Source organism: Pseudoliparis swirei, chromosome 8 (genome assembly GCF_029220125.1).
Source record: "Pseudoliparis swirei isolate HS2019 ecotype Mariana Trench chromosome 8, NWPU_hadal_v1, whole genome shotgun sequence".
Taxonomy (NCBI): Eukaryota; Metazoa; Chordata; class Actinopteri; order Perciformes; family Liparidae; genus Pseudoliparis; species Pseudoliparis swirei.
The window spans coordinates 13220551-13248542 of NC_079395.1; the positions used below are offsets into that span (position 1 = coordinate 13220551).

Here is a 27992-nt window from a genome sequence, read left to right on the forward strand (position 1 = left end):
AACTGAAAACAATGAATGAAAACCCTCGAAGACATCATGGAGTGCAGCACACCGGCCAGGCCGCTATTAATTCAGCCCCATCCCGCCTGTGTCCCCTCCGTTCACCCCACGGCGTGCCCCTCTCTCTCTCTCTCTCTCGCTCGCTCGCTGCCTGCTACTCATCAGCCGTGACGTCAGGCCGGCACGGGGGAACTGTCCTCGCGCGCAGGGTGCTGCTGAAACAAGATGGCTGTGCGCGCAGGAGGAGCCGCGGAAGAGAGCTGAGGCAATGCAGAGGAGGATGAAGAGGGGGGCGAGGATTTCACTCCCGTGTGTCTTGTCCTGTCAAAAGAGCAGCAGCTCTGCGGAGAAAGAGAAAAGCGGTTCCGGTATGAAGCTAATTGGTTTCCGTTACCATTTACGGTGACGGTTGGGCGGTTTGAGTTTTTTTTATTTTTTTATTTTTTGTAACCAAGAGACGAACGGACTGACCAAACAAATCCCGGAGCTCTCAGTAGAGGACCGCCGGGGACGCTCCCACCGCTACCAGAGATGTCCCTGCTATGTGTGGGAGGTAAGAGAGGACCCGAGAGGGGCGACGAAACCCCCGGTTTGATGTGATTGAAGTGTCACTTCCTCGCGGTTGGGCTGCACCAGTTGTCTGACAGAGCCTGCGGGCTATCGGCTCCGTGGAAAAGTCGTGTACGGTGAGCAGCGAGAGGGATTGTGCTGATCCATCAGTAAATCACCCGGGAGCCGGGCTCCGTGGCACGTTTTGGGGATGCCACTGGGATACTTCTAAGGGCTCTGTTGCCGAGTGGCATGCTGCTTATTTACTCATGTAACGACGCCTTGTGTGAATGGGTTCTCTGATAGTAAAAAAAAAAAAATAGATAGAATTGTTGATGATCATTCGTTGATCATTCATTGTCTCTTTTGAGTTTCTAAATGGCTTCATGGAGGAGGAGAAGCGGTGTGTGTGTGTGTGTGTGTGTGTGTGTGTCTGTCATCGGCTGTGTTCATTCATGCGTGGGCAGTCAAAGGAGGTGGAGGACGGGGAAAAGCCCCTGGTGCTGATGCTGATGATGCTGATGATGCTGATGCTGATGCTGCTGCCGCACCGCCGCCGCCTCCGCTGTAGTCGTGAGGGAATACTTGTCTCGTCAGCTGGAGATGCTCGTCCCTTCTCAACGTTGTCGTTTCCCCTGAAGCGATGCGTCACCCTTCCCACCAGACTCCCCGATAGCTCGTGATGCTGACACCGTCGCCTCTCGGTGCGACGAGTAAGCATCTGCTGTGATTGCTCTTACGGTAGCACCACCAGGGTGCAGTCATGAGAGGAATATACAACCTGGGTGTAGTGGGGACCCTTCTGACACGCATGTTGTGGTCCTCCGGTGCGTGGTTGGCTTTCGTTGAACAGACAGAGGTTGAATCAGCATAATTGCCAAAACAACTCAACTATCAACTGAGTGTTGTGTTCACACATTGAAACATACACGGATGACAATTAGCGAGGTTTTGCTTTGCAGTTTTACTGCAACGTGACTCGATTTCTAAGCAGAAGAGGACCTGAATGTGTGTCGAGTATCTTTCTACCAACCCCTAAACTGTGAATCAGTAATCTGCAACCAACCATGATTAAGTCTGTATATTAACTGTGTATATATTCTCTCAATGAATCGATACATTGTTGGTCTCTAAGATCCCAAAGTCCCACAAATATTTAGTGTTTGAAAAAAACAAGACCAAAAAATCACACATATTGATGATAAAAACATGTGCGGGTTATTCTCCCGTTCTCTTTTGTTGATCGTCTAACCGATTAATCCACGAATCCATAACGCTCTCAATCTGATCACAACCCGGTCAGTAAGCATGTGTGTGGAGGCGTGTTTGAGTTCAAGACGTGGAGATGGACGAATGGAAACAAGAAGACCGAATGACAATGAAAGTGGTTTCAAAGTCACCTTTTATACATCAGGTGCATCATGGATCCCCCCCCCCCCCCCCTCCTGTCCTGGCCCTGCACCGAGTCGGCCCCCGGTGTCATTCAGACCCCGAGCGTTATTCATTCATAAACACCGGCTGCGGCTGTCAGCGTCGTAGACTACGCGCCTTGGCAGAGAGCCCTCTTTCTGCTCCGTTACATCATTCACGCTTCCCTGACTGGAGCTATTTCTGGCCTCCACAGTACTTTGTCCTTCTTGAACAGGCAGCATTTTTTGGAGCATCTGCAGTCAAAGCAGAATTCAGACACGGATACAGATTAACTTGGAACAAGTCGCCGTCTTCTCCTGCAGATATTACGCATTTTGAAATGTAGTTTCCTCCGTGTCCCGAGATCTGGGGTATAATGTCTCTGTCGGCAGTTGAAAGGACGACTGCAGATCTGCGTGTATGTGTAATCCTTAAAAATGAGGCGGCGTCTATCTAAATCATGTCAGCCCTCAGTTTGTGAGTGGATGGCTGCACTCTCCCGCTCCCCCTGTCAGTCCCTGACAGTTCGTGTTGGAGGGTTTGCTTGACTCCCCGTCAAGTCTCTGTTCTCTTGGCAATCCGCTTAGTTCCCATAAGTCAGAGTCTGCTGTGTCGGAGGTACTTCCTGAATGAAATAATTGGGGCTGCACGAAATGTACTGTTGGGTCTTGCAGAATATTCTGCACATTCTGTGATTTATGAACAAAAACTCTTTGATTTGTTATGTCCTTAAAGACATTTAATCAGATTTTGATCGATAGTAATAGTTGACCTCATTTTCTGAACCTAGGCTACTACCTATAACCTATATTTGAGTCAGTTTATCCTTCCTGTCTATGAGTTATGGGCCCTGACGTGGACAGTAATTGTGTCGTGGTCCTCTTATCTGCTTAAAAACGTGTGGAGCTTGTGGACATTTCTCATTGTAACTCACCTTGTCAGAGAGATTTATGATTGTGTGCTATTATCCAATTCCATTTGTATTGATCCTCCTCATGCTCTGATATATTTCCCGGGCTGTTTTAGTGTTGACACTAAAAGACAGCATGAAGCCGGCTCTGATCCGCCGAAACAATGTGGAAGAACTGCTCAAAGCACCGCTTGGTTCCCGTCGTGTCTTCATTCGTTGCATTGAGTGATGTCATTTTCTTTAACATTTACAGCGCGCATTCAGCTGCATTAAAAACTGAACTGGACATTAAATGGATGTTGAGTCAGAAGGGCACAGCGTGTGTGTCTATGTGTGTTGCGTTTTCAGTTGAAATGAAGATTGGTGAGGTATGAATGGAAGCAGAGATTTCTATTTTTATTTCATTTTTAGTCATTACTGCAGGTGTATGTGAGTGAGTCACTGCAGTTGTGTGTGTGTGTGTGTGTGTGTGCGCGCGCGTTTCTGTGCCTGCTGATGTAACAGCATGGCACTTAAACTGCAGATTGAGCTTGGATTGGTGTGTTTCATGAAAGAAATACAAAGTAAAAGTCGTGAGCAAAAGAAACAAGAAAAGTGCGTTGCTGACTCGGGCAATTTTATGTCAACTTTTATTTTTTTGGTGGTTACTATGGCGACTGGTTCTGGTGTGGATGGATGGTCTGTGGAGAACATTGTGAGATAAGTCGTGAATTGGTGAGAGAGAGAGAGAGAGAGCTACTCTTAAAAACCCTCTGACACTGTTTTATAAAGGTGGTATTGACCATTTGAATGTTTGTACAATAAATACATTATTGTACACTTGCATCTTTATTTTATTACTATGAAATATGAAATGGTTTTATACCACATCTACTATTACAACTGGAATTCCTTCTCATATAAACATGTTGTTAATGAAAATATGAGTATTTAGGACTTTTAAATATGTGCTATATGGTTGTTTTTATTTGCATGTACCGGTGGGTAAAGTGTACTTCCAGGTTCTGTATCCCGAACTGATGAAGCGCAGCAGGAAAGCTGTCCATGTTTTTCCAGCTCTGTCTGTTTCTATATTTTGCTGCCACACTCAGTGCCAACATGGACCGACCTTTTGGCAAAAAAGGGAGAGCACTTATTCCAAATCTTCCTAGTTGCAAACTCAGTTTCCTGGGTTAACACTCAAGTAGTAAGTGAGTATCCACTGAATACATGTCAGTCAGTGGGGATTAGAACATACATGTCTGACATGTATTAAAATGGTTAGTCCAGTTCAATGTAGCATAAGACTGACTTAATTTATCACGCTTATCCTCTTGTTGCCTGTTCTCTGTGTAAAAGCCAGAAATAGGGGAGGCAGGAGCGCTCTGAGGTGAAAGCAGATGGCGTTCCTCTGTGTGACTTTGTCCCTCTCTGTGTCCACAGTGAAGAAAGCCAAGCTGGATGGACCCCAAGGTAAGACCTGGGATCCTGGCAATGGAAAGAGAGACTCGCTGTTATCTGACATAAATCTATAAGCAGACTGGGGACACATTACATGCTGCAGCCATTACTGGAATAGACGGGATGTAATTCTCTGTCGACTGTAATATCTAGAGCTCACATTCTTATTACGAATGCAGACACATTTCACTGTAACCCATCTCTTTCTTCATCCCTCTCTCCTGAACAGAGAAATTCAACACTTATGTGACTCTAAAGGTACAAAATGTGAAGAGCACAACCATTGCTGTCAGGGGCAACTTGCCCAGCTGGGAGCAAGACTTCATGTTGTGAGTCCCTCATTATCTTCAGACAGAACTCTCTCTCTTCTTCTCCTTCTGTTCCTCCCTCGCTCTTCCGTCTGCTTTCTCTTTTCATCCTTTCGTCTCCTCCACTTCAGCAGCTTGAGTGCTTTAAAAAATCTCCTACTTTCTATCAAGACCCCTCTACTCTTTTTTCGCTCCTTCATCCCTGTATTGTTTTAAGCTGCTCTTCCTCATCTTCACCTCCAACATCCACCTCATCCTCTTTTTCATCTGCTCTCCCTCGACCCTATTGCCCCTCTCATCCTCGTTCTCAACCGTGGCTCCTTCCCAGCCCATCCTTCCTCTCCTCTGTCACTTCTTCTAAACACAACTCCTTGATCGTTATCTACCCCCCCCCCCCCCCTCGCCTTCCCAATTCAGCCGTACCTTTGCCCGCATATTCCCTCTCCTCCTATCAATGCTCTCTAGGCGTCATGTGCAGCAACGCTCATCTTAAATGAGTTTGTTTGAGATTATATTTCATTAACTATTGGAACGATAGCTTGTTGCAGTCATTAAAACATTATATGGTGTTTAGCATACAAAGAGATTACCAGTGTCGCATTGAAAATGTAGCAGCATACGGGCGATAAGTGGTGAGATCCGTTCAGCGTGTGGGATGCGGCAGGCAGGCTGACAGCGAAGTCCTGCGCATTTGTAAGATGTTCGGAGGCGTTGAGCGTTGTACCGGGCTGGCATCAGGGAAGCTGTGTTATGTAATGTTTGGGCTGCTGAGCGAGCCTCTTCCCCTCCGTCAACCTGCCTCTTCATGCCCGGCCCCCTCAGTCACAGCCCGGCAAACAGGCCCGTATCCTGAGAGGAGCCACCACTGAGACGGGAAAGACAGTCCCCTATTTCTGAAATAAACGTCCCACTCTCTTCCTCATGGCATGCGATACAATCACCTCCTCCCTTTATCACACTCCTCTTCTCTCTCTCCCTCTCTTTCTCTCCCTCTCTTTCTCTCTCTGTCTCTGCCTGTCTCTGTCTCTCTCTCTGTCTGTCTATGTCTCTCTGTCTCTGTTTCTCTCTCTCTCTCTCTCTCTCTCTGTCCTGCTTTCTGCTGTTTTGTAAATGTTTTATGTTAGATTCTTTCAGCCTTGCTCCCACAGAGACACGTCTTATATTTGGCACAATGAAGCCCATGAGTACTTCCTGTGCGTTGTGTGTGTATATGGCTGCCTCTGTGTGTTTAGCATTTTTAAATATCTTTTGTTCAAACACCTACTTAAGTAAAAGTATTTTCAGCAAAATATACTTTTCTCCTGTAAAATATTGGGATAATTTGACCTTGAACGACTACAAGTTTAATCTTTTAAAATGCCCTGTATTTTATAAGTTAATAATATGTTCTTTAATGTAAAAACTTAATCTGAGTAACTACAGCGGTCAAATAAATATTTCCTTTTGAAATGAAGTGGAGTATAATTATAAAAAAATTAAAGGCAAGTCAAGTACTCGCAAAAACGTATTTAAGTCTAGTTGTTCAGTAAATGCACTTAATTACTTTGCACAGCTGTCTTTACATTTACTTTGTTATATTAAAGCAGTTTTGTTTGTCTTTCTTCTTCTATCCAGCGAAATTAACCGATTGGACCTGGGTCTGACGGTAGAAGTGTGGAACAAAGGGTTAATCTGGGACACCATGGTTGGCACTGTGTGGATTCCCCTCCATGACATCCGACAGTCAAATGAGGTTTGCCACTAATCACTGGAGGAATACTGTAGCTGAACACTCTGTAGTCAAGGGACTCGCTCAGCTGGTGGTTGGGCATGTTTTCATCATGCTCATCCATTAGTGTGTTGTTTGTGTGTCAGCTGCTAAATGTCTTTCTGTACGCAGGAGGGTCCGGGGGAGTGGCTCACACTGGACTCTCAGGTCATCATGACTGATAATGAGATCTGTGGCACCAAAGAGCCCACTCTCCACCTGGTGCTGCTCGACACACGCTTTGAGCTGCCCCTCGGTGAGCAATCAATATTCACATCAATGTCAGACACTGTTGATAGTATGGAGCAGATGAGAATATGAAAATATAGGAAATCATCAACCCTTGAAGGAAGGAGAAGAGGACTTGAATAAATGATGTCTCTCTGTATATTTCCACACCAAACAGTGATAGATTGACACCAAGAATCTCTCACTGATTAATATAACTGACCCACTTTTCAGGGATGTGTATTCAACGCTGTCTGTGTGTATGTGGGGAAAGTGTTACTGTCCTTTCTCTCTCAGCTGTGTTCCTCTTAACATTGATTGGGTGTTATTTTCTTACTGTTTCTTTTTCCTCAAGTCGATACTTTAGGAGACCTGTCTCCTCAGCTTGTGAACCTATTGATAGGGGCTTGGCTTTCAGGCTGTAAGTGAAAAGGCCAATTGTCTATGTCTCAGGCCAGAGTATATGGGTCAAATAATATTAGAAAATGGGTTGTATTAAAAAACTTTTTTCAGAATCCATTTGAGTTTGTATGGATTTCAAAACAGTCTTCATATGGGTTGTTTTTGTCCACCTGAAACTGTCTGGCTTGTCGTTTTCAGATATCCCCGAGGATGAGGCACGATACTGGGCTAAAAAACTGGAGCAGCTCAATGCCATGAGGGACCAAGATGTAAGCTGTCAACCCATTTAATTTAATACCTCAGCAATCATATTCAGGGAGCATGCCAACATGATTCATTAGTGTATGAACTATATCATACTTTATAAGATGAAATCCAACTCTACATTTTCTTCACAAACTACATATAGGCATAAGTTATATTTCTTTAAATGTTAGTGCCTTTCATAGTGTACATTTGATGTTTGTCTGACTCCAGTATTCTTACCAGGAGGAGCAGGAACGCCCTCTACGTGCACCAGGAACCCAGTGCTGTAAGTGACAGTCACTGTTCGTATTAAACCACTCGTTTGTTTGTGCCAGAGAAGATAATTATGTGTTTAGCTGTTGAGATGTAATTAGTTTGCTTAAGATCAGTGTGTGTTATGCGTGTAAACACACAATGGTTTTTATGTGTTAAACGGTAAAAGATTGCTGCGTTGTACAGGATGGATAGGGGCATCAGATGTCTGCAGCCATGTTCCACCAAGGTGCTGAACAAGCTGACAGGTGCAGGTGCAAAGACTTGGAGGCACAGCCCTCCCTCTGTGTCCCCCTCTCTCTTCCCATTCACCAGATCAGTGTGGGAACATTGATGGTTACATCGTGTAAATGTATGTTCATGTTCGGACACCAGCGCAATTTAGAATCAATACTGACACCATCCTGTCTCATTGCAGGTAACTGGAGTCTATGGGGAGAACAACAAAGTAAGTGTACACAGGGTACACACATCAGATTCTGGAGAATTAAATAGGTGCTAAAATGTATATTGTGATGAACATATTTACTTTCTTATCTCTTTCTCTCACTTCTCTGTTCTCCTATTACTGCACATTGCGAGGAGACCTTAAAAGACTGCTGAATGTGTTTCTCTTGCCATGCGCATGTACCTCTGTGCAGATGAAGACCCAGACAGTGCTGTGGACGACAGGGACAGCGACTACCGCAGTGAAACCAGTAACAGCATCCCCCCTCCCTACTACAGCACATCCCAGCCCAACGCTTCTGTCCACCAGTATCCCATCAGCCAGCAGCACCGCAACTCCAGAAGCTTGACTTACCCCCGCTCGGGCGTCAGCCATGACCACGACTACCAACATCAGAGGACTGTCAGGTGTGTAGCTGCTTCAGTGCAGTTAGAAAGTTCAAGATACATTTTAGCAAACCGTGGAGAGATTTCACTGTGTAACTGATCTTTTGTAGTTAGTTTGATGACTTTATTATGACACTTCTGTTCGAGCACATTTTCTCACATGTATCATTTTATTGTATGGGACATGTCATGCTCACATTCATGTTCATGATTGTATTTTGGATTTCTACATCTTTATCCACCCGTTTGGTGAAAGTCTAGTTCTGATTGGTTTACCAGAAAAGTTGAGTTGAGCTATTCAGATGGTTGGCGGCATATTCTACTGAGCCTGCATTTGACGAAGAGAGAGGAGCTAAATCTGAGTGGCTTGTTGAGTCACATTTTTTCTAATCAGCCAACAAAAACATTACATCATTGTCTTATTTCACAGTTTGTGGGTTGGTACTCCAGATACCCAAATCTTTGTTCATGAACACTGAAAATGGGAGTTTTCATTATATGTCCTATTTCAATGATCAATTTATATCAAAGTTAATAATTGACGTTCATTTTCTGTCGATATCCTTCAAGATTAATTATACATAATATTTTATTCTAAATGATGATGAAGTGCTTTGAGAAGAAACGGTTCCCCAGCACCCCTCCTGCTGACGCTGTCGTCCCACGACGCCGCTGACATGAAGAGAACTCTCTTGTGAAGTTTGCAGATCACACTGTTGTCATCGGAAGATCACAAACCACAGTGAAACTTCATGTTTGAGGAAACAACAGGTTCTCAAAGAACATCCTGCTGTTTAACATTAATAAAACCAACGACTTGATGGGTAATTTTAGGAAAGGGAGGCAAAGACGCACACTCTCTACATTAATGGAGGTGAGGTGGAGCAAGTGAACTGTTTTAATTTCCTGGTAATCCGCATCACAAACAATCTGACTTGGTCACCATCATTCAGTTTATTATTTAGACCTGTCCTTTTTCCTTGTGTGTGTGTGTGTGTGTGTGTGTGTGTGTGTGTGTGTGTGTGTGTGTGTGTGTGTGTGTGTGTGTGTGTGTGTGTGTGTGTGTGTGTGTGTGTGTGTGTGTGTGTGTGTGTGTGTGTGTGTGTGTGTGTGTGTGTGTGTGTGCTTCAAAGGGTCATAAGGACCAACTGTTGTTTACAATTCAGTTTACTTTCTCATCTTGTATTGACATACAGGACTGTCTCGAAAAAAATATATTGTGATAAATAATTTTATTTTTTTCTTGCATTTTAAAAAAAAAAAAATAAATGTTCTTCATTCTTTCAAAAATCAAACTGAAATAAAAAAAACCTTTATTCTTTTTTATATATTGATTGCCAGACCAAGTAAAAAAAGAAGTTTTCTTAAGCTGTAAACATATATTAAAAAATAAAAAGCTTTGCAATATTTCAGTTGATTTGTATGAATCCCAGAATGCATTTTTTTTTTTTTTTAATTGCATTACAGAAAATAAAGAACTTTATCACAATATTCTAATTTTCTGAGACAGTCCTGTATATCTCAGGGTCTGGGATTGAAACTATGCATCCCTTCACCTCTTGTGTTATGCATTATTCAACTGGCAATCTAATGGTCAATACTGCACATAAGATTAGCTGCTTGTGTGAGTGTATTGGACAGGGCAACATCCTCTAGCCCTGCCCATTGTTATTCATCTCTTTCCTCTCAGCGCTCCACACTCATTCCCTCACTCCCTGTGCTCTCTCCTTCTATGTTATCTCTGTGCCCACCACTCCCTCATTGTCTTCACTATCCCCCTCTACCCCCAACCATCCTCCTTCCTCTCTGTGCCTCGATTCTGTTTTTAAAATCCCCATTCATCCAGGACCAAAAATACTTTGTTCCTGTTTCCGGAGTTTTCTTTTGTCGGCTTCCTGGAGGCCTCTCACCTTTCTGTTCTGCTGTATTTCTCGCTGCTTGTCTGGTACTCTTGTATCTCCAGTGCTTTTCATCGATTAGCCATCAACAATACTCAGGCTGCCAAAAGACATGTAGAAACGTTTTTTAGTTAGGCTGTCCGAGTGCAAAGTGTACAGGCCATGGAGCGCTCTAATAAAGTGCTCTAGAAGCAGTTTTGAGATTATGGTAAATGGGGGGAAAACCATTTATTTAAAATGCTTATATATACATACAATAATAGCCTGAATGGAAGTGCCTGTACAATACTGCATCCCTCAATCATTATAATTAGCCTCCTCTGAGCTCCGTTTCTGTTTTCTCCTCACTTCTCCCTTCAGTCCGTCGGGGAGCTATGCATCGTCTGCAGAGCTGAGTCGGTGCAGCAGTCAGCTGAGCGAGGAGGACTATGGGGTTGAGTATGCAGAGAGGGACCCTTACGATGAGAACGACTCTTACCACTCCTGCCACTCCTCGGTTAGCTGCAGTAAAGGCTCTCCAGACTGGGACCCCGATGAGACCCAGGGGGCGTACAGCGACGAGGGCGGCTACAGCAAAGACGGAGGAGAGGAAGGGGCTCTGTACGAGGAGGAGGATGGAAGACTGTATGAGGGAGAAGTGGAGGGCCTCTATGAGAATGAGGAGATGATATATGATGATGAGGATTTGTACAACTTGGAAGGGACCCTCAGTGAGGACATGGAGCCCCCGTTTACCCCCACCCCAACGTCAACAGCTCCCCCAACTCTGGATGTACCAAGCTCCAGACCTCCTCTGGAGAAACAGCCTACTTTACACCAACAGCAGCCCCCTACTCAACCTCCCAACCAAACATCCAACCAGTGTCATCCACCTGGCGGGGCACCATCAGCACAGCCCCCCTCTGGTCAACCAACAGCCCAACCACCTAAACAGCCACAAGCACAGCCAGCCCCATCTGCCACTTCCTTCTTCTCAATGGCCAATCCTCTAACTGCTGCAGTCTCAGGCTTGGCCTCTACTTTCTTGTCTTCTGTTCCCACCAGTCATCCTGCCCAGTCTCACCCTCCCGCCTCAGCCGTAGCGCAACCAAGCCAGTCTGCTGCCGCCACTGTTGTCCTTCCATCCCACCCAGCCCCCGTGGCTAACTCATCCTCCCAGCCCCCCTCGACTGCCATCGGTCCTTCCTCCCAACAGACCCAATCCTCCGGGCAGCCTCAATCCAATCTCGATGGAGCGGCCACCACAAAGTCAGCTTCCCCTGAGGACCAGGCGCTACAGCTGGAGGAAGAAGAGCCTTTGTTAGAGGAGGAAATCATGTTGAAAAAAGAGGCCAAGACGCCACCTGCTCAGCCAGAGGAGACATTCCCCATGGAGGAGAAAGAGGAGGAGTTTGACGAGAGCTGTCCGCCCACACCAGAAGAGGAAGAAGAGATGTTTCCTGAAAGGTAGGGGTGAAGGGTGACGGAATCAGATCAATTCATTCAACCACAAAAATAGACTAGAGGAGTAACAACACGTTTACCACTAATCATATAAATGTTTTAGCTATAGACATTTTGGCTCAAAGTCAAACTCTGTTTGTTTTAGTCCTCCTGTCATAGAAGAGCCCAAAGAGCCCGTGGATCCAGCAGTCAGAGCCAAAGAGAACTGGCTCCGGCTCTACAATAAAGTCTTAGAACAGCTTCGGGAGGTAAGATCACTGGTTTGAACCCCACCCTCTCGTTCCACATTTAAATTCTGTCCTCCACAACAGTCCAGTCCAAATCTTCTTAACAGTTCCACCCTGGTAACGAAAAGATATACCCGAGTTAAAGAGACTCTAAAAGTGTTTTTTAAATATGTATGTGCAGTGCATTATTTATGTGACGGACAGGGCACACACAGTCAGCTCTTGAGTTCTATTTTGATCATGTTTTTTGCAAGACAGCAGAAAGCAGACTGAATGTGTTTCATATTCTATGGCTGCTACCGTTTAGTTTTCTTAAAATACAAATACTGATGGCTCCAAAGACAGAAAACCTTATATTTGAGTTGAGGTGCTGCTCCACACCATTCCTTCACAAAACTGCTTGACATTTTTTTTTTTTACACATTAAGTTCCGCTTGATCCGTTTTCACTTGCATATTTTATCCACATATTATGTTGCTATTCATTCCCTTTGAATTCAGTTGGGCAGAAAATGAATCACTTTCTTTGATGTTTATGTTGATGTGTGTCACGTTTGCATTTTAGTCCATTTGGCTTCTTTTTGCTCGTCTTTTTATTTCTTTTGTTTGTGCCGAAACCCCCTTTGTTTGCTTTCCAGTTTCATGTCATTGCCATCGTGACACTCGCATGCACTTTGCTCGGCCACCATTGGAGCATGCTGACAGGTAGGTACAACCTGATTGGATGCTTGAGCGAAAGAAGGAAAGCAAACTTCTCACTGTGTGTCACTAGACATCTTCACCATGCTCACTCATCTTCACAGCAGTTTGATCTTTTCTGTTATCTTAAGAGCTGTGATCATAATCCACACTGTAAAGATGCCAAACCGGTATTCTCTAATGACATGAATACGGGTGATATTTACTGAGTGACTAGTTCCTATGGAGTTCCCAGCTGTGCTGGCCCGATTCTTTTAAGTCTTGGCAGGTTTATTTCTCAGTTTTAAATTGTGAGGAGCATCTCTGATGTTATGCTGTTGCTCAACAGTTGTTACTGACCCAGCCCACTTTTAACCACCAATGAAATAAATACACAAATGAGATAGACATGTAGCTATTTCATAATGAGATGCTTAAACCCTACTGATGCAGCCTTGTTTATAAGGTACATGAATGCTAGAAAAAGCTGGAGGGGATGGGCTTACGGCTGCTTGTGTCTTAGTCTGATATTCCTTCTTTGTTTTTCTCTCAGGCTCGAGGAGAGACCTCCAGCTCACTATGGTTTGGGAAAGGAGGGTGAGTGTCTGCTCTCAGTTCCTCAAGTAGTATGCTTTTTCTTACTCAGAACAAATTGTACGTTACACATTGTATTAGTCAAGCTATTGCAATAACTCCATAACCTCAACTAAAAGGATTTTCAGATCATTGTTGAAATCTGCCACCACTGCTTTGGATTGAAAATGCTTTTCTTTAGTCTGGGAATCCTCCGTTCAGGCTCATTCCCTTCATGGCATTTGGCCAGTGAGTATCGAATGCGGTGGGCTGCCCTGACTTAGCTGGCAGGTCATTTGTCGATGAGGCAGACCTCAGACTGGAACTGAGGCTGCATACTGAACAAGTGCTAAGTTAGCTAAATAAAAACTCAGAAATAATACCCTGGTGTGTGTAGTGTCACTCCCACTATTTGAGACGAGGCAGTCTGCACAACTCTCCAGTCCTTGACGGGAGCAGCGTTAGGAACAATGATAGAGGGAATTACATCTGCCCCATGGTAACAACACACAATTTCATAGGAAAACTTTTGATGATCGTTAGCTCTGCTGTAAATATTGATGAAGATATTTATATGAATGTATAATGGTTCATTCCTTTCTCATTCAGAGTGGGAGGTGCACTCTACAGTATTGACAGCATGCCTGATCTTCGCAAGAGGAAATCCATGCCGCCTATACGAGATCTGGTGAGAAACAAACATGGACACACATACGAGCAGTCATGTTTACCAATATTGTGAGGTGGCCTGAAATCCTTCTTGTTCATCATCAGTTTCACTAAGTCTCAGTTTACTCTGACCCAATCATCTATTCCTGTCTCTAATGCTTTAGTTGTAGTTAGTTTCCCTTACTCTGAAAACAGCTAATCATATTCATGCTGAGCTTTGTGAATATACTCATAAAGGCTACTCGTGTTGGTATCCCTTCATATGCTTGATTTGTTGATGAATGAAATGCTTGGATATCTGATATTATTATAATTATAGTAAGTAATCAATATAGTTAAAATGTTCTCTGGAGTTTAGGGCATACCTTTCAGATGCATAGTGGCTCACACACACAATGCATCGTACATATTTCTGCAGCTCGTTGTTTGAAATTCCTAATAGAGTGTTTCTTTTTCACTGCCTGGACCCATCAGTTAATGGTGAGTGCTTGTTCACCCCATACAAATGTACCCATTGCTAAATCCAACAACAATATGAGGTTCAGTGTGTAGTTCACATTGAAACATGAACCGTTTGGTTGTGTTTGCCCTCTTGTCCCCAGTCTCTAGTGCAGAACTCTCGTAAAGCTGGAATCACCTCCGCCATGGCTTCCACCACGCTCGGCAATGAAGAGCTGGTGGGTTTCCTCATCTCACTTCCACACTATTCTGTTCAGGATGCTCCAACCTTCAATCACTGCTGGCATCAAACTCACATTTTTCTCCTCCCTGTCCTTTACAGAAAAGTCATGTCTATAAAAAGACCCTGCAGGCTCTGCTCTACCCCATCTCCTCCACTACCCCACACAACTTTGAGGTGTGGACTGCCACCACACCCACCTACTGCTACGAATGCGAGGGGCTGCTTTGGGGTATCGCCCGGCAAGGCATGCGCTGCTCTGAGTGCGGCGTCAAATGCCATGATAAGTGCCAAGATCTGCTCAATGCCGACTGTCTGCAGAGTAAGAGTCGCAGAATCAACTCACGCACACATTTCTGTACACCTGCAAAGACACACTTTTAACCAAATGCATATGTTGTACTTTATACACATACTCATTGCTCCACACAAACCATAAACCTATTTTTGCACCTCCTGCACATCACATTATTATTGTTCTCTATCCACTCTCACATTCTCCTCCCTCTTCCCTTCCAATTTATCTCTTGAGTAGTGTGCTGTCATACCCATGCCTCTCCTTTCTTTTCTACTCATAGCCTTTGCATCCATACGGCTTTAACTAATTCTGCTCCACACGGGGTGACTTATCCAATTCCTATACTGAGTCAATCTATAGAATGCATAAGTCATCACTCCGCTGTCTAAGGAGTCTCATAAGATCGTGACAACATCTTTTGGTCTTTTACTCTCTGACTATCTAATTTTTCCTGACCAGATCAGAGGTTAAATGGAAACAGTTTCCGCCATAATAGTGAAATATTTTGGGGAAGATCCCTAGTCAACGAAATGTCTAAGATGTTTTAGATTGATTGGGAGGAGATAAGCTGCGAGCACATGCACCATATTGCCTTAAATATACACTATAAACTGTTGTTCCTACATCCCTCTCTTCATTCATCCGTCTCATAGGAGCTGCAGAGAAGAGCTCCAAGCACGGGGCAGAGGACCGGACACAGAATATCATCATGGTCCTGAAGGACCGCATGAAGATCCGAGAGAGGAACAAACCAGAAATCTTTGAACTAATTCTGGAAGTGTTCGCCTTCGATAAAACAACACACGGCACGCAGATGAAACAAATCAAGCAGAGTGTGCTTGATGGGACCTCCAAATGGTCCGCGAAGATCAGCATCACTGGTGAGTTACAGGGTTCATCTGTCGTACAGAACAAAACTGACATGCTGTTTCTGATATTAAATATCATGTTGTTTTCTTTTGTTGTTATCGATAAAATAAAAGAGCAAATAGTCACAGAGCTGCATGGGTAATTGTTTTAATGTTTTACTGTCTCTTCCTCAGTGGCTTGTGCTCAGGGCCTGCAGGCTAAAGACAAAACCGGCTCCAGTGACCCGTATGTAACTGTTCAAGTTGGGAAGACCAAGAAGAGAACCAAGACCATCTATGGAAACCTCAACCCTGTCTGGGAAGAAAACTTTTTCTTGTGAGTTCAGTGGGATGTTTGAAATGCTGATATGCCATTGTATGTCACTATTTGGTGTAGTGCTCTATTTTAGGGTTATATCTCAGGAAATGTATTTAAAACACTCCATTGACTTTTTCTTTACTCACCAGACTAACATACAGAAATTAGAGATTAGTCTATTTTCCCATGTTTCCTCCACCATTAGGATGTGTTCCTCTGCATCACAGTCGTTGACCTCTACTGTTGCCAACAATGTTGGTCTCTGCATTATACAGTGAATGCCACAACTCGTCTGACCGCATCAAAGTCCGCGTGTGGGACGAGGATGATGACATCAAGTCACGCGTGAAACAGAAGTTCAAACGTGAGAGCGATGACTTCTTGGGCCAAACCATCATCGAAGTCCGGACTCTGAGCGGGGAGATGGACGTTTGGTACAACCTGGGTGAGTTGCTAGTTAAGAGAAAAGATGCTGGAGAATTGGAGACAGCAGCAGGTCACACTGAGAAAACAGGACAAGAAATGGATGATGTAATGCATGTACTGTATATCTTACTTTCTTTTGACAGACAAGAGAACTGATAAGTCTGCTGTGTCGGGAGCCATCCGGATGCACATAAGTGTGGAGATCAAAGGAGAGGAGACGGTGGCTCCTTACCATGTCCAGTACACCTGTTTGCATGAGGTCAGTCAAGTGGACATCTGGTGGAAATCTTCTCAATGTTGTTGTGGTTATTTTCACTTGAAATTACAACATTAGAGATGCAAGAGCAACCCTGTCAGGTTATAAGTTCCAGTTTAACGTTAACACACTCAATCACCTTGTGAATTCTGTGTTTCGGCCCTTATATCCTGGGAAAATTTGTTGGTATTATTAAATGGCCAACATCAGTTTTGTCGTAACAGTCGTTCAGTTTAATTGTCTTTAATTATTGAGCCATTTTCATAAATACATATCGGGGTGCCCTGGACAGGCACAGACACAGTTTTTCATATGAGACTCTCACAAAGTCCAATTGACTATTTCACAGTTTCATATCTAATCCTGTTACACTACAGGATTGTAAGAAGGGGATGCAATTATTGAGGAGCTGTGTTCAAATTATGAACTTGAGTGTTAAAATGGATTTGGGGATATTTTTAGTTACAGACTGTTTACCTGAACCAAATGTATCTGCCTCTATATTGTCTCCTCACACCAGCTGGATGTGCATTTTAGATCAGCAGATAATTAAAAGTCTTCTAATCATATAAAAACACATGAATAAGTTGTTGTGTTCCCTCGCGGTCACTTGGTTGGTGTCATTAAGGCGTCTGACTACCCAAACATTAACGCTGACAGTAGATCTAAGGCCTCAGATAATTCATCTGTATGGCTTTGCCTTTATGAGATGTACATGTATTTAAAATTCTATTCATTTCTTTCAGCATCTGTTCCAGTACACCACTGAGGATCAGAATGGCGGTGTCGTAAAGATCCCGGATGCCAAAGGGGACGATGCCTGGAAGGTGTATTTTGAGGAGACTGCTCAGGAGATCGTGGATGAGTTTGCCATGAGATACGGAGTAGAGTCCATCTACCAGGCCATGACGTCAGTCCCTCAGCCATTACTCTCTGCTTACCTTTGAAAGTTAAATAAGAAAGATCATATCCTGAGTTAGAAGCATTGGATTTATTATACCTGTGTACAGACAGGGATATGTTGACTACTGTACATATAATTTATTTCTCCAATCCACGGGTAACAGAAGCAAGTAAAAGCAGTAAATGTTGTTTTTGCCACTTCCACAGCCACTTTGCCTGCTTGTCATCGAAGTACATGTGCCCAGGCGTGCCGGCTGTGATGAGCACCCTGCTTGCCAACATCAACGCGTACTACGCCCACACCACCCAGTCCTCCAACAATGTTTCTGCCTCGGACAGATTTGCTGCATCAAACTTTGGCGTGAGTCCATTCTTCATATATGTGACTATATTCTACAAGAAGCCCCATATTCAAACTGTAAAATGCTATACTTCAGAATATTGCTTTTAATAACTCCTTAGAAATGACTCTTCGGTCCCTTAGGCTGTAGATGAGTCAGTTCAATGTGGCCCCGCCTACTTATCCAAACATCCAATAGGCTGAGCCTCGTCAGTTCCAGTCGAGTGTTTGTGTAGTTAAATTGTAACAAATAATCTTTCAGCCGCGGTTTCTTCTGTTTTGTGTCTTTGGTTTAGAAGGAGAGGTTTGTCAAACTGTTGGATCAGCTGCACAACTCGCTGAGGATTGACCTGTCCATGTACCGGGTACTGACCGTATCTCTGTCGTGACTAATGCAAGACGCTTCGATTCTAAGTTACTTACGTCTTCAATCCAGTTTAGCTTGTGCTCTTTCTGTGTGTACATGTGTAGGAATGTCTGTTCTGTGTTTGGGATGAAATGAAAATGATGTTGTTTTTATTTGGTCACTGCTGTGTTCGGTGTTTATTTCCTTCATGTTATTACTTGAAGAAAAAGAAACTTAGGTGAACATTTTGGGCCGTTTTCTAATTCTCGCTTTGTTTGTGAATTTGTTTTCAGAATAATTTCCCTGCCAGCAGTCCTGAAAGACTCCAAGACCTTAAGTCTACAGTTGACCTCTTGACAAGCATCACATTCTTCAGGATGAAGGTAAGGATCACTTGAATATTGATCTGATCTTTTCTTTTCACTTAAGCACGTAACAACTAACATGGTACAAATTCACAGAACTTTCTGGAAAGTAGCCTACGGCATGAACTGAGAATCAACTTAACATTACCCTATCCTAACACAAGCGATTATCATTTAACTCTGTGTGTGAGTCAGCGTGTTATTGTATTTTGGTTGACTTTGTGCAGCTCAGTGAGTTTATGATTAAATTCCTACTAAGATAACCTCCGAGACTGTGTGTCTGACAGCTCTTTGAGGTGAACTGGATTCAACCATATTGTTGTTGTAACATTTGTGTTCAGGTTCAAGAGCTGCAGAGCCCCCCCAGGGCGAGCCAGGTGGTGAAGGACTGTGTGAAGGCCTGTCTTAACTCCACCTACGAGTACATTTTCAACAACTGCCACGACCTCTACAACAGGGAATATCAGACAGACCCTGTAAGTGTGTGTGTGTGTGTGTGTGTGTGTGCATTTGCAATCAATGCCATTACAGTATTCCTGCTCTTTAGTGCCAATACTGTGCTCTCACTGCAGATACATTCTTTCTAAGTGTAGCTGTTACGATATGAATCCAGAACTTCTTTGTGTCTCCAGTCCAAGGCCGTCCCTTCAGACGAGCAGGGCCCCAGCACCAAGAACCTGGACTTCTGGTCCAAACTTATCACCCTCATCGTCTCCATCATAGAGGAGGACAAAAACTCCTACACTCCTTGCCTTAATCAGTGAGTCTCTGTTCATATCATCGACTTACTTCCTCAAACTATTCATGCAGAGGCACTGTTGGAACTTTTGAGGCCAGTCTTGGAAAAACTAAGCCTTCATGAGCAGCTGTATGGGATCTGTTTAAATAAAAAAGGTAAAGCAACAGAATATAAGGTGAGGAGTGTTGAGCTATTTGTTTGTGTGTTACTGTGTGTAGACAGACGAGTCATTCCTGTACAACAGCCGCTTTGGTGGGTGGGAATCGTTTGATGGGGATCCAATGCTACTTTTAAAATCCATTCATTTATTATTTATGATTATGGATTTAAAAGGAACTCATTGGCTTTATTTTGGGTGACAATTATAATAACTGTCTTGTTAATATAGAAATGCAGAAGAAGCACTGATGGAGTTAGATCAACAATGAGGCTGGGGTATCTTGTGAAACAATAGATTACTGTTACTGGGTACAGAGCTGGATTAAGACTGAGTGCTGCCTCTCCTCTCAAAGGTTTCCCCAGGAACTGAACGTTGGCAAGATCAGCGCCGAAGTCATGTGGAACATGTTTGCACAAGATATGAAATACGCCATGGAGGGTAGGTGTTTGTGTGTTGTTGGGATGGGGAAGATCCCAGGCCTCTTAGTAAGAGGAGTCATTAGCTTGGTGATGAGTGTGTTTTGTGTGTAAACTACTGTATATAAGGAAAAGAGTGATGACATGGGCCTTTGTTTCTCTTTGATATTCAGAGCATGAAAAGAACCGCCTGTGTAAAAGCGCAGATTACATGAATTTACACTTCAAGGTGAAGTGGCTCTACAATGAGTACTGCAAGGAGCTGTCCACCTTCCAGAAGCACGTACCTGAATATCCAGCGTAAGTATGAACAGCGGCTTGTCCTCTAGAGCTACCTCTTTGGCACGAGACTCATGTTGTCTCTGCTCCTTCCTCGTCCTGCAGCTGGTTTGAACCATTTGTCGTCATGTGGTTGGACGAGAATGAAGAAGTGTCCAGAGATTTTCTGCATGGAGCCTTGGAGAGAGACAAAAAAGACGGGGTAATTGCTTTCATATATATCCTTCACAAGTAAGATGCTAGTGCTATAAAACACAACCTCACAATATGAGACGACAACCCCCAGTTTTCAAATGTTCCTTTTTAAATGCCAGGTTTAAGTTTTTTACTGCCCTAATTTTTATTCGTAAGGACTACTTTTGTTCATCAGGGAAATACATTTATTTACTTTTTGTCCAAGAGTTAGATGAGAGGATCAAACATCTGTAACGTATGAAACTACCATCAGCAGCGAGCTAATTTAATTTAGCAAACAGACGGGAGGAAACAGCCAGCTGGGCTCTGGACAACAGGAACAAGATCTACTTACCAGCACCTGTGAAGCTCACTAATTAACATGTTATCCGTTGTTTGTTAAATACATACAAAAAATGTGAAAACAACACTGGTTGTACTGGTTTTACGAGTGGTTCTTGGTAGGGTGCCATGTCTTCCTCTAGACTGTTTTCAGTCTTTGTGCCGAGAGAAGCTGCAGGTGGAGAATTCATATTTACTGAAGAGACACGAGTGGCATCTTCTCATCCAATTTCAGGAACAAAAAGGAAACAAGCATATATCTCAAAATGTCTAACCATTCCTTTAATAAACAATATCAGTTTACACGGCAAAGTGAGCTGGAAAAAACGTGGAGAAAAGAGTTTGGAAAGAAAAAGTCATGTGAGATCAAAGTTTGACTAAAATTCAACAATCCAATTCTGCTGACAGTAATAAAATACACGATGAAAGCTTAAATCTGACCTCCTACATGCAGCATTTCCCTCTCATGAAACGTATTCATGCGTTTCTCATGAAAATTCCGGCAACTCACACATTTCCTCCTGACTCGGCACATTCAAGGGGCTGAGAAGAACAGGTCGAAGGCCTCAAGGCGATCAATAACGACTCAATACCAAAGGCAAATGAAAAAGAAAAGTCGATGTAGGCGCACACACACACAAGCACACTCAGTCTCACCCGCGCCGACATCTACACACAACCAGAAGGTCGATCCACAGCAGCTGAAGATTCCTCCAGCTCGTATGTCGGGACTTCTTTGGGTCCAATTACTGTCGCCAGAGACAGCTTCTGCATCCCTGCGTCAGCAGAAATAGCGGCCCCCAGGCCCAGTCACATACCATAACACTATATTCACTAATGGCCAAGCTGGAGGTCCTGCAACTCTTCATAACCTCTCAGCCGAAGACTGTCGGAGGAACCAGCTCACAGTCGTGTGCCGTAGAAAAAGGGTTCCATTTCACTGTCGATAAAGCGTAGCAGCACTGAGAACTTCTCCCACGGGGTGGCCTTCAGGGGCATCCGACTCCTCACTTCCTGTGCTGCAGCATCACACATCCACACGTTCCCCCCTTTCTTCTCGTGTCTCCAGTTCCAGGTTACTTCAGAGCACGCGTTGTTCTCCTGCTCGGTGGTCGACGTGTTCTCTCAGCTCAATCAGAGTTTTGAAATCATCCGCAAACTGGAGTGTCCCGACCCTCAGATCGTCGGCAACTACATGAAGAGATTTGCCAAGGTGACTTCCAGCTGCTCATGCTCTCACACACGCTGCCTGTACCCGAGTAGTCGCTCTCAACACGATATATTCTCACTGCGAGTGTGCACTTATTCCACTGTTGCTTCTTTCCCGCAGACCATTGGCAACGTCCTGCTGTCTTACGCTGACATCATCGACAAGGACTTTCTAAATCATGTCAAGAAGGAGAAAGTGGTAGGTGTGAACAGTGTTTTAAAGTAGAAGACATTACAGTGTGTACAAAGTTTGAAATAACAAGACACCAGATACAAATTGTGATTCAGTGGAATAAGTGACTGAATTAATAGTCGTTGGCGTATGTGGTCGAGTTGATAAATTTAATGAAGACTAAACTGCTCTTTACTGTTGGAGCCATGCAGTGCTTCACAGTGAGTCGCGCTGTGTAATTAGCTGAACGTGGAGTCGGCTCTCCCAGAGGGACCAGGAGCCCCTGGAGGAGCAGTAATTACTGACAACTCTCCTGACCTGCATCAACAAGTTATTTTGCCAAAGATGCCATACAAAAGTTAGGAGGAATAACCGTGATTGATTACAATAAAACACTGGGAGCAGACAGAGGAAAGGGAGTGAGGAGAGTGTAATGATGTTTTTTCTTTTTCTCCCCTCAGCCATGTATCATCATCAATAACATCCAGCAGCTCAGAGTTCAGTTGGAGAAGATGTTTGAGGCCATGGGAGGCAAAGATGTGAGTTTACATACGTGCTGTTGTTGTGCTTGTGCTATAACATCGTGGTTGTTGTATTTATCCCATGTGTCTTCTTCCAGCTCAATCTGGAGGCGAGCGACTTCCTCAAGGAGCTGCAGAACAAGCTCAACATCGTCATGGACGACCTCAGCCGCATCTTTGCTGTCAGGTGGGTGTGCAGCTCGATTCCCGTGCGGAACTAAGATATATTGGAATCACTTTGTCCCGATGAATTCAAAGTCCGTTTGCATGTTTCTCCTTCTGTGCGGCGATTCAGTTTCCAGCCGCAGATCGAGGACAACGTGAGGCAAATGGGAGACATCCTAGCCCAGGTCAAAGGTCAAACTGTCCCGGCCAACGGCAGCGTGGTTCAGGAGGCCGACAACGTCCTGCAGCCCATAATGGACTTCCTGGACAGCAAGTAAGTATCAATACTGTTCAATAATAGATGTGTCTCAGAAGTTGGCAGTGAATGTTTGGTCTGATTCTTAGACTTCAGGGTTCAGGATCAGGGTTTTACTAAGACAACATTCAATATTTAGTTTGAGGTATGAATTATTTATGGGAAAAATGTAGATTTTCCTCAAACTAAGCAAGTGAAAATAAGTTTTGTTTAGATACTGACGCTCAAGTATTGCATGGTATCAAAAGGCTTCAAACGATACCAAGTGAGTTATATATTCTGAGTACCTTTATGAATATCAACAAGGCCTCCACCAGCACACACACTCCACACACACGTGTTTCAGTGCCACGTGTCTGTCAGTTGAAAGCTTTGTGTTTGTGTTTCAGCCTGTCGCTGTTTGCTAAGATCTGTGAGAAGACCGTCCTCAAGAGAGTGCTGAAGGAGCTCTGGAAACTGGTGATGAATACAATGGAAAAAACTATTGTGCTTCCGACTCTCACCGACCAGACGGTATGTGGTTAAAAAAAGACATCTACTCCTAAATGTCTTCACTTTTTTTTCTTCTTCTTCTGCTTTTGAATTTCCATGTCCACTGTGATCGTACATTAACCCATCTACCTGGCAATTTCCCCGTTCTCTCGCCCCTTCCTTCTTTTCTTAGGTTATTGTAAGTATGTGTGTGTGTTCTTGCTTGTGCATGTGCGTGTGTGTGTTTGCAGAATCTGTCTGCATGAAGAAACACTTGTTCTGTTTTCCAACTCTTTGTCCTCCTCTGTGGATCTCCGTGCATCCAACCCGTTTCAATGGCAGCATGTTGCACCAGAAGCAGCATCTCCTGCCATGAGAGCTGCAATACTGACTGACACCAACGCACTAGAACCTTCTTCCTCTCCCGAGATATAGCTTGTTGTCTGAATGTTTGGTTCATATATATATATATATATATATATATATAGAGAGTAATATTGCATTTGCAGTTTGACTCTTCCCCCTCTTGTCTTGCATACGCTGCTGTCTGTCCTCACTAAAGCTCCTCAACTCGCATCTCACTAAACTGCACACCGCCCTTTTGTATCTCTCCCCTCTCCACTCGCCTGGCTGTCCCATCACAGGGCACTCAGATGATCTTCAACGCTGCCAAGGAGTTGGGCCAGCTCTCCAAGCTCAAGGTGAGGAAAATAGACGGCGTCGACTAGAAAAACATTTTGGAAAAATAAATAGCACATTTTTAGAGGAATCTGTTTTGTGGACTGACTCCTTGGTTTGTCCTGCAGGAGCACATGAACCGAGAGGAGGCCAAGGCCCTCAGCCCCAAACAGTGTGCAGTCATAGAGCTGGCGCTGGACACCATTAAGGTATTGTACGCCGTGTCACGCAAACACAACAGCTGGCAGGGAAACTGAGGCTTGTGTGTTACTTTTACAATATCTAGTGTATATTGAAATATAAATCACAAAAACATGTAGCCGTAAGCATCATAAACATGAGTGTGTGTGTGTGCGTTAGCTGACGCTGTGTGTTGTCCTCCTCGCCTCTCTGCATGTTCATCTGCAACGCGTCATATCGGATACGCAGCAATACTTCCATGCGGGCGGCGTGGGCCTGAAGAAGACCTTCTTGGAGAAGAGTCCGGACCTCCAGTCGCTGCGCTACGCCTTATCTCTGTACACGCAGGCCACAGACAACCTCATCAGGAAGTTCGTGCTCTCGCAGAGCGCTCAGGGTACGACTTCACTTCTTCTCAGAGAGCTCTGCTGCTTATTCCTACTCTTACCAAGGTCTATGGAATTAAAATTGGATTATGAGATGAAAAATTAAACCTGTTCACAGTGTTGGTAGAAATTATTTTATTACAGTATATCAGCAAATACTGGTTTCAGATGGATTTTAGATGAGGAAAACATGAATGATGGACACTTTAAAATGTCTTGCTCCGCGACACACAGCCGTCTCTGTTTTTGTTGACATGCTCTTCTCCCGTTTCTCCGTCGTTTCCGTCCTCCAACGCTTTCTTTTGTCACCTCTCAGTCCACGGAGGGAAAGGGATCAGGTGCACCGCAAATGAAGACACACCGCCGGAGAAAGGTGTGCATCAACAGTGTTGTTTGACTGACATCTTTGCATTTTACTGTTATTTCTCACCATTTGATGAACAAAAATGTCTATTATGGTTGAGTAAAAACCCGTTTAAAAGACTGGTTGAACTAGAATTACTGACTCGAGGTGTTAGCCTCCACCAAGCAGTTAAGTTGTGTGTATGTGTGTGTTTGTGTCTGTGTGTGTGTGTGTAGTTCCGCAAGTTCAAATTTAGTTCAAAACCTGCTGATTCTGCAGTTCTATACCTCAGCTGTGCTACATTCTGGAGCACAAACATCAGCGGAGACAAATGTGCTCCCATTCAACGAGGTAATCGCTGCGTGTGTGTTCACAGCATCTGGAGTGGATGCAGTCGGCGAGGTGGTCATGGGCGTGGACATTCTACCCCAACCCAACGGAGAGCACAAGATCAGTGTCAAAGGTGAGAGGATACAAAACAAATGAAAACCTGAGCGGACGGCGACGTCGTCTCCATGTTGTTCTCACGTGTCGTTTCTTTCATTCGACCTCCGTCTGTCCCCCAGTGGTGGCTGCTAACGACCTGCAGTGGAAGGCTCAGGGCTTCAGGCCCTTCGTGGAGGTCTACATCATCGGCCCTCACCTCAGCGACAAGAAGAGGAAATTTGCCACAAAGTCCAAGAACAACAGCTGGTCACCAAAGTTCATTGAGAGCTTCCAGTTGTGAGTATCAGCCATGTGTGAACATACGAGGCGACCGAGTCAAACTCCAAGGCAGACGGGGAAGTAAAACGTGGACGTGACTCCTTCTTGTTTTAGCTCCCTGGGCACCGAGGTCGGCCCCGAGAGCTACGAGCTGCAGGTGTGCGTGAAGGACTACTGCTTCGCCCGAGAGGACCGCACCGTGGGCGTGGCCGTGGTGCAGGTGAAGGACATCGCCGGCAAGGGCAGCGTCACCTGCTGGATGCCGCTGGGCCGGCGCGTCAACATGGACGAGACGGGCCTGACGGTGCTGCGCATCCTCTCTCAGCGCAACAACGACGACGTGGCCAAAGAGTTCGTGAAGCTCAAGTCGGACCAGCGCTCGGCGGAGGAGGGCCGCAGCTGAGGAGGACGCGCCTCTCGTAGCCACGCCCACATAGATACACCGCCGTGTGAAGATGCTCCAGTGTACATAGACCTGCAGACATTATGCAACATTCACATGACCAATGCAGACAGGAAGGAGGATGTTTATGCATATTCACGTTTTCACTCTGAATATTTCAACAGCTCGACTCCAAGCTTTCAGTTTGCGGTTCTCCTCCTCACATTAATTAGCGAGCGCTTGTCAACCCGTCACTCCAGCTCACATCGCACCTTTTAGACGGCGTGCGTTGAGGTGTGATGTGACGACGACGACACCGCGAGACAGTTTGAGGACGACCACTTTGCACTTTTGCTTCTCTGTCTTCAGGAGAACTGTCCCCCTCCCCCCCCCTCCGTCTGTCTGCTTGCCTGTCCAACTGTGTATCGTTCTTCTCGTACGTTGGTCTCTCTCTCCCCCCTCGTCGTTTGCTCTGGGTAGTCCCCCCGCCCCCTGTGATGTGTTGCGTGGGTTGGAGAGTTCAGGCACGGATCTGAGGTCCTGAAAAAAAGTCTGTGCACAGCCACTGCTAGTCTGTCGTCCTAACGTCCTGCATGTTGACCCCAGGAACACTGTGATTCACTTTGCTGTAACCATGGCAACCGCACCCCCTCCCTACATAAAAGTCGGGGGCCTTTCAATATTTTACCGCGTGTGAGCATGGTGCATATATAACCCCGGTATAATAGGGTTTTATAATTTGGTGTGTGTGTGTGTGTGTCGACAGAGACGAAGGTCGTGGTCACGATGCGCTTCTTGCTTTTCTCGACTTGCTTCAACATCACAACAAACGAAGCAATACCCCCCCCCCCCCCCCCCCCGAGAGCGCACATTAACTCCAACAAGGGCTACAGGATTAGTGGTCTGGGATGTTTGTTTACGCACTAATACACACTGTCCATGCTTCTTTTGGCAGCGTGCCCTCCTCCTCCTCCTCCTCCTGCTCCTCCTCCTCCTCCTCCTCCTCCTGCTCCTCCTTTGTGTCGTAGAGACACCGCCACACAGAAGGTTTCTCATGAGTGACACTGGAGGAGCCCACAGGACGTGCGATGCAGAAGTCCCTTCTGGTCGCCTGCACACTGAACATCTCTTTAAGGCAATAGTGGTTTGTTTTGTATGTTCACGGAACCTTCTGGTTTTTACCAAGTACAAACCCCTGAGAACACTGTGTGTCTTTGTTATTGTGTGTGTGTGTGCGTGTGCGTGTGTGTGGGCTGATTGTCACACCTGGAAAAATGGGATTTGAGATTGTGAGCAATATATTCTATTTACACACCGACATGTATGGGCTGTCGATATAAATACAGGAGCACCGACTGCAATATCCAGACCCGAGGAATGGGAAAGTTATTACGATTGTTTATTTTATTTTATTCTCGTTGTAGATTCATTTCCACTTGACGCGTGGAAGCTTGTTCTCACATTTTGGATAACAAAGAGAGTGTTTTGTCCTTGAATTCCTATTTGCCTTTTGGACCAAATTTGCACGAACCACAGCTTGTTTTTCTTTTCTCAAATAAAAAAGCCATCGGAGTCACCGCCAAGCATCCATGTTGTTTTCAGTCTTGTCCCGTGCGTTAGCGGAGCGCTTCACGAGCAGAGCGGACACCACCGGCCTTCACACGCCGTCTGAAGACTGTTGAATCCCACCAAGAACAACACTGCTGATGCTCTTCATCCTCAGCTGGGCCTTCTGTTTACGGTCAAAAGCGAGAGAGTTCAACCCAAAACCACGACGAGCTCGGGGACACCAGCTCAACG

At 44.8% G+C, this 27992-nt stretch overlaps 1 protein-coding gene across 2 annotated transcripts; it reads left to right on the forward strand.

The window, feature by feature from the left end:
• LOC130197600 (protein unc-13 homolog A-like) lies at positions 1-27776 on the forward strand. Of its 2 annotated transcripts, none has more exons than XM_056420349.1 (41): positions 1-553; positions 4292-4321; positions 4539-4638; positions 6232-6349; positions 6497-6620; positions 7193-7263; positions 7472-7526; positions 7932-7961; positions 8155-8368; positions 10606-11691; positions 11834-11936; positions 13146-13189; positions 13775-13853; positions 14437-14511; positions 14616-14835; positions 15465-15692; positions 15855-15996; positions 16254-16423; positions 16548-16663; positions 17407-17570; positions 17771-17924; positions 18200-18268; positions 18543-18632; positions 18956-19090; positions 19247-19374; positions 19866-19951; positions 20103-20229; positions 20314-20410; positions 21794-21937; positions 22055-22132; positions 22567-22644; positions 22725-22813; positions 22922-23065; positions 23437-23560; positions 24163-24219; positions 24325-24405; positions 24626-24773; positions 25079-25135; positions 25482-25568; positions 25672-25828; positions 25925-27776. In XM_056420349.1, the coding sequence occupies exons 1-41, from the start codon at positions 532-534 to the stop codon at positions 26211-26213; spliced, it is 5610 nt and encodes a 1869-aa protein (XP_056276324.1). In that variant the 5' UTR covers positions 1-531; the 3' UTR covers positions 26214-27776. The 2 variants fall into 2 exon arrangements, with proteins under 2 accessions (XP_056276324.1, XP_056276325.1); XM_056420350.1 differs by having other exon boundaries at positions 7484-7526.
• The last annotated feature ends 216 nt before the right edge of the window (positions 27777-27992 follow it).

Excerpts from the sequence above, each read along its gene's own strand:
- LOC130197600 (XM_056420349.1), top strand. The coding sequence starts at position 532 with ATGTCCCTGCTATGTGTGGGAG. Across the intron at positions 6,621-7,192 it reads ACGCTTTGAGCTGCCCCTCG|ATATCCCCGAGGATGAGGCA; the intron begins GTGAGCAATCAA and ends TGTCGTTTTCAG. Across the intron at positions 22,814-22,921 it reads AGCCGCATCTTTGCTGTCAG|TTTCCAGCCGCAGATCGAGG; the intron begins GTGGGTGTGCAG and ends GCGGCGATTCAG.